General features: G+C 53.0%; 1 protein-coding gene across 1 annotated transcript in view; it reads right to left on the bottom strand.

Annotated features, from left to right (window-relative positions):
• TRIM71 (tripartite motif containing 71) overlaps positions 1-6,133 on the bottom strand; it is a 64,431-nt gene extending 58,298 nt beyond the window's left edge. Inside the window, exon 1 of the mRNA XM_045798136.2 lies at positions 5,279-6,133. Coding sequence (XP_045654092.1) covers positions 5,279-6,133 — 855 coding nt within the window. The remainder of the gene's footprint in view (positions 1-5,278) is intronic.
• Positions 6,134-7,148: the final 1,015 nt, after the last annotated feature.

Here is a 7,148-nt window from a genome sequence, read left to right on the forward strand (position 1 = left end):
AAGCCTCTAACTCTTTGTTAGTGTTGGGGGGAGGGAACACTACTTTGAAACCGCCTGCATGGTAAGATACTTCTCAACCTTTTGCTTAAGTGTCAGGAAGAATGACACCAAAATGGTCCTTTATTCACTAAGAATGAATGCATCTAAAATAAACCCTGCCCTGTGTGAGAAACTGAGATGGAGAAATGGCAAGACCAAGCAAACCATGTGACTTTTTAGTTAGCATCAGAGAAAATAAAATTGGGGAGGGGAGGGTTAAATTTTAGAGGTATGGAATTATTTGTTAAGTTAAAACTTCTCTTTAATTAGGAAAACTTATAAACCCTTTTTTCTCCTGGCAAACTACTTCAACCAACAAAAGCATTTTAACTATTTCACCTCCTCATTTATAGCTTCCCCCAAAAGCTAACTCCCTTTCAATATATATACAATGTTTGTAAAATGACAACATAAAAAGTTAAATAGATATGCTCACAATTTTGTATGTGACAAGAAAGTTGTTTCCATTTTAAGTAATGCTTTAGGAAACTATACATTTTAATACTGGTTTTAGTGTCCTGCAATCTGAAAGGACTCTAAAAATAGCATTTATAAGTAGCTAAAATGGGAGGGAGAATTGGGGTGTGTATAAAGGAAATTTTATTCTTGTCTTCAAACACTTTCCAGATTTCTTTATTCCATGTCCTAGTATTTAACTTGAAAACATCTGAATCATAAAGAATGTATAGTAATATCAACTGAAAAACTTCCGTCTAGGACAAAGTGCCTGTTTTCTTCCTAAAATATCTTCACTGTTTCCAAAAAAATACATTTCTGAGCATTGGAAATAAAAATGTTGCAGACCTAAAGCAAGTCTATGCTACCCTAAAACCAGTGTTGTTCACTTTTTAGGAAGAAAAAGCAGTCGCAAAAGGTTCCCCAGACTGCTGATACCACAACAGCCTCAAATATTACTAGCACATTTTAGATGAGCTTATGCCTGTGAGGTAACCTCATGAGCACAGGCTTGCCAAACTAGCCCTGACCCACTTCCCTGATCCATGTTGATAAAATCCATCCCCATGCACTTTAATGGAAGGCTGGGCACATTCCTCAGCTCAAATTTAAAAAGCCCACAGACTACTACATTCAAGGCTAAGGAATTAAGATACCAATAATGAACATTTCTCTCCCATAGACCTTCAAGTATTTTTTTTTAATTCAAGAGACTTCAACCTATAGGCATTACCTACTAAACTGGATTCAAAGCGTCCAGCTCCAATTATTTCCAAGGAATGAATGTATGGGAAGTTTGGTTTTCTGGCAAATGGAGGACATATATGTGTTAAGCAGACATACATTCACCAAATCATGTAAGAGCAGGTTGAAGATGGGGTGCAGAAATACTAGAACACACATTTCATTTTTTCCCTCTTGTCCTTAAAAAAATGTCTTTTCGTATACATTTTGTAATTTACAGAGCACATACATACAGTTTCAAACATGCTTACGCTGGGGATGCGCGCCTGAAAAACCTTAAACTGCAGGAAAGTACAATATGTTGGTACCAGTACTGGTAATATCCCCCATTCATCACGACTGAACTTACTCAAAATAAGTTACGAGACAGAATTCATTCCACAACCAATTTTTGTAAGACAGCAAACAGCCTTCCTCAAAGTGGTTTGAGTGGTTTCCCAGGGAAAGACAGTCCCCAAGCCTAGGATGGATGGGTCATTATTCAGGATTATATTGGGTTGGAATTCCAGAACTCACTATTTCTAGGAAACTGTATATTGTAAGCCCAACGCAGAGACTAAATATAAATTGTATCAGCACCTGCACCCCATTTTCCATCCTGGAGACTCAGGAAAATCCGCTCCTGCTGGCCCTGCCTAACTGGGAACAATATTGCCATCGTCGGTGGGCTGGGCTACAATGTTGCCCTCGGCTCAAGATGGCAACTGGGTCACCCCCACCGCCCCACGTCGCTAATGACAGGGCCTTTCCTGGGGACAGAACCTGCTCAGACCCCACTCTGCTTCCTGCCAGTTACAGAATGCTGCTGTCCGGCCCTTCGACACGCGCATACACACACCGTGGCCGCCCCCTCGCCGAGATTTGTGCTTCCAGGGTCGCCTCCCAGGCAGCACAGGGCTCCCGTCCTACACATCCATACAATAAGGGCACTCCTCAAGCAGCCGCAGCAGCGTGCTCAAGACGCGCTGACTCCTCAACTCTTCCACCAAAATTCGTGCAGACCCTTTTCTCGAGCACGCTTTCTCCTCGCGGTGCCCGCGGGGAAGAGGAGAGGCCACCGTCCAGCCGCGTCCCCACGGCGGAGGCGGCCCGAGGCTCGCCCTGTCGCGGCGGAGGTCCACAGCCGCGCCGCCTCCTCCGCCTCCCGGGCCCCCGCCTGTCTTGACCGCCGCGCGGCCAGCGGCCAGCGGCCCCGGGCCCGCGGGCCCGCACTTCCCGGCCTGCCTGCCCCTCCAGCCTGGCGTCAGCAGGCCTTTGAACTGACCAATGAGGCACAAAACCAGCGAAAGACCCAAAATACGTTTTTTTTAAATGAGACACAATTCCTTTATCATTTTGTAGGAAAACCCAATTCCCTTGAGGTTTTGCAAGTACTTTTTAAACCAAGTTCTCAAAACACCATGCCAATCCTGAGGAGCTGCTTCTAGGGGGATTCTTATGGAAAGTGGTGGGTAAAGAGCCCTACTGGCTGCCTCAGCATCCCTGGGTGTCCAACTGTTGGAAGCACCCTCCCTTAAATTAAAGGGGGTAAAGCCAGGGTCCCAGTCTCCTTCCCAAGGTCAGGTGGCATTACTGTAAGGCAGGGGCCCCCTGAATTATTTAATGGAGCCTGCTGACACAGAAGGCAACTCAGTAGAGAAGCACATTGTGAAAATCGAGGTAGACTAGGAATACAGAAAAACACGCAGGTTTAGAGATTCCAACCATCACAATCAAATAAAGACAGTCACCTTCCAAAATGCCTTCATGCTCCTTTCCCAGGCAGAAGCATATTTTCTTTTTTAAAGAACAGTATTCCCAAACGGTCTCCAATCACTTTCTTAGAAGGGAAGAAAGAATTTGTGACTGGGACTCCTATATGAACCTGGTGCTTTCTCTAACACTTGGGTCCTTTATTCGCAGCATTGGTTTGTCACCTTTAAACTCAAAATTTCTAGCACTCTAAATGCAGAGATGATTAAAGGTCTAAAAATTAACTTCCAAGTTCCCTTCTTTAAATGAGTGAGGGGAAGCAGAATTCTGCTCAAAATAGAAAATTACATTTTCTAAAGAATATTTAAACAGTGTAATATCTTAATGTCTTTGCCAGAATTCAACCTAGTATTGCACAACATCCAAAGTGAATTTTCAAGGCATCCAGGAACCTCCAGGGTGAGGGGAGCTTCACTTCTCACTTTACACTCTCCCACACCATTTGAATAGTTTTATAATTTTAAAAGTGTATAAATCTTTTACAAGTATAAGCCTTTTACAAGTCTGGCAACACTGAGCATCTTCTGTTTTAGCCCAAATAAAACGAATGCGGATCTTTAACTGGGAATATAAATAAAACCTGACACTTAAACTCAACTGCTGGGAGGGAGAATTCAATCAACGGCCCCTCCCAGGAGGGAAACTGTGGCGGATTCAAGACGCTCTTTCCCTCCCTTCACTGCCCCCCCCATTTGACCCTAATCTTCAAGTGATTTGACTCCCATCTTTTCATTCCTGAGCTTCAAGATTGGTATTTAGCTCCATCATTCATTTTTCTAAAAGTGATGAAAAGAACATACTACAAACATTCACCCACGAATGTGGAAACTTTTAAGATGAGTCTACTCAAAGCTTAAAAACGAAGGAAAAGAATGCCCCCTGGCTTAATACCTAGAAGGAAACTTAAAATGCGGCGCCCACAACAAGTAGATTAGAATTTCAACTTTTTTCCAATAGGAGACGCCGGCTTAAGGCCATCAGGCAATAGCTCCGCCCTCCTCCCCAAATAACAGGTTAGGAGTGGAAAAGGCTGCGCTGTGCAAGCCTCTGCCTTTCTCGGTACCAGCAAGCCCGCTCCAACTCGCAAGCAGCAACTCCCACTAGGATTTTTAAAACCTCTGCCATCTGCTCTCCCTCCAAGGCAAGAACACAGCGATCACACACACCACATCTCACGGGTCTACAGGTAGATGGCTTAAATTACCGACCCTCCCACGAGAGCCCGCTCAAAATTTTTGGTCCCATACTGTAGTGGGCTCAGGTAAGTGGAAGGTCTCACACGGTGAAAGAATAAGAAAGGTTTATTCGACAGCCAAAAAAGAGAACCCAAACCCAAAGGCTGCAGTGCAGCCCTCGGACTCTGCGCACCCCCGGGTTCGAGCCGCTGCAGATGGGTCTGGTTTTTCTCCACGGTAAGTCCAGCCCGGGCTGACCCCCGGGGTGGAGACACCTCCCCAACCAGGGAAACCAGTTCCTGTAGGGATCGAAGTCGGGGCAGGCGGGAGCGGCCCAAGGGGCTCCCAGCTCGGTGAGGTCAGTGGGCAAGGTCCCCCTATTCCGCCTCACACAAGCGCGCACGTGGAAAACAGGTCTACACAGACACACACACTCCACACCCACTCACCCATCTCCATTCATACCCACCTAAAAGCCCACAATCTACGGGTCTGACAAAAAATGAGAAAATATGCTAAAGGAGGGCACTCAGTACTCTGGGAGGCCTGTTGTGTGCCTGTACAAGAAGACCACGTCTACACCGATACAGACTCTCTTCCATCCCGCATCTTAACAGCTTGCACATTTTGTCAAACAGAAATGAGGAAATCAAAATCCACAAAGAGGGGGTATTCTCAAACCTCGAGAACCATCAAGGTAAGGAAGGGGGAGGGAAACCCTCGCACACCAAGATCAGCCCTACACACACACACACGCCGTAGCTTTTCCCAGCTCATGCTGATTGCAGACGACGGTTGGCACAATTTGCCATGCAGAAAACTAGATGTGGTAAAGAGGGGACTCCACGTCCTGGAACTCATCCGCGGTCCCTCGCACCAAGCACACCAAAGCCAGACTTCTACACACACACTTCCCAGGTAATGCTACTTGGTGGCAACGACCGCCACGCAGTCAGAAGAAAAAAATCCAGAGAGCACCCCCGCCCCCCGCGTTGGGACCGGTCCGGAGGTCTTCGGCGTGCAAGCACGCGTGTCCTAGGTGGGCACAAACCCCCGCCCCGCCCACGCCCCCGCCCCGGCGCAGCCCCCAAGGAAGCCGCCCGCGCACTCACCTCATCGTCGTGGTGCTGGCAGAAACCGAGGCGCTCGGGGAACACCGACAGGATGGAGAAGGGCGCGCCGGGGAAGGGTGGCCCGAGCCCGAGCTGCTGCGCCGCGGCCGCGGCCGCGGGACCTGGCAGGCCGCGCTCGATGTAGTGGTCCTTAGTGAGGCGCACGCGCTGGTGCGCGCGGACGCAGTTGTCGCACAGGTGCTCCTGGCAGTCCAGGCAGCGCGACGAGGCCGCGTTGCCCTCGTCGCAGGAGCTGCAGCCGTGAGGCCGGCGCAGCAGCAGCGCAGACGGAGAGGCCGCCGGGCCGCCCGGCGCAGAGCGTGAAGGCGCGGGCGGTGGCGGCGCCGGCGGGAGTGGCGGCTGGGCCGAGGCGGACGCGCGCGGGTGCGCGTGGTGCGCGTGGTGCCGGTGGTTGCTGTGGCCGCCTGCGCCCGCCGGGGCTCCGGCACGCCCGTTCTTGGGCGGCGGCTCGTCGGCCGTGGCCACCACGGCGTCGAGCAGGTTGCTGAGTAGGAAGGCGGACGAGGGAAGCGCATCCATGCCCGCCGCCTCGGCCAGCACTACTTTCTGGTCGCACACGGGGCAGCGCAGCTTGAGTGGCTCTCCCGGAGCGCTGCTGCCAGCCGCCGGCAGCCGGTGCGCCTCGAGGCACGGGCGGCAGAAGGCGTGCAGGCAGGGCAGGACGTGCAGGCGGCGCGCCGCGGCCCCCGGACCCCCGCCGCCGCCACCCGACGACGTGGACGTCTGCGAGGACGACGACGATGCAGACGAGTTGGAGGAGAGCGGCGCCGGCGAGCCGCACATCTCCTTGCACAACAGGCAGATCTGGAAGTCGGTCTCGGGGAACGAAGCCATTTGCAAGCCAACTCGGAGGAGGGAGGAGACCAGAGAGGAAGAGGAGGAGGATAGGAGAAAACGGCCGAGGTGGGTGGAGGAGCCGCCGACTCACTCAGAAAAATGCATCGATCGGGCCTGCGATCCAGGAGCCGGCTGCAGAGCGGCTCGGCCTGCTTGGCCTCGTCGCGCCCGGCCCGCGCGCTGCCAGCCCCGACGCTGCGGGCATCAAATGCCACTATCCAGAGGCGACACAGATTGCTCCCGCAGGACGCGGAGGCTGCGTGCCTTTCGAAGCCGGAGCGCCGAAACAAGTCCCGACACGCGAGGGGCGAGCGGGGGCAGGGAGGTCAGAGGATTCCCTGGAGCAGCTGGAGCGTAGTTCTCCCTAGCCGAGGTTAAGTCCCCCGAAGTAGAGTCGGCTGTGCAATCCCAGTCCCGGCGGGTGAAGCAGAATTTGGCTCCGCGAGTATTTGGTGCGTTGCTCTTCTTTCAACAGATTTAGTTAGTCTCTTCTTGGGAGACGAAAGCTCCCCAAACTAGTAAAGGCGGGAGCGGCGCGACGCCAAGTCCGTGTCCCCCCGCGCGACGCCGGCTGCCCCACCGCATGACGCGGCGGCCAGGGGCTCCTGGGTGGCCCGGCGTGCAGCGCTCAGGGCTTGCGCACGGCCGGGCGCGGCCTCCCCTGCAGGGCGGTCGGCCCCGCCGCAGCTGCAGCTAGTGGGGGCCCGGCCGCGGCCGCACGCGTGTAGTACGCACGCGCGTCCCACGCGCCTCGATTCTCCCGCGCGCCGCCTAACCCGGCCGCTGCTGCCGGCGCTTAACACGCACGCGCGCCCCACGCGGCCCCGGGCCCTCGTGCCCCCGCCTCGTCCGGCCCTGGCGCCTCCCGCGCGCGCTCCTTCCCCTCCGGTTTAGCCGCGTTGCAGCGCGGGGCCGCAGGTCCCCGCGGGCCGTCCTGAATTATTCATCGGCAGGAAGATATTAGATGTACCCGCTGCCCGCTCCGCGCGAGCCGTCGTGCAATGCTATCCGA

This window comes from Ursus americanus, chromosome 20, assembly GCF_024610735.1.
Source record: "Ursus americanus isolate L20-20 chromosome 20, mUrsAme1.1.p, whole genome shotgun sequence".
Lineage (NCBI taxonomy): Eukaryota > Metazoa > Chordata > Mammalia > Carnivora > Ursidae > Ursus > Ursus americanus.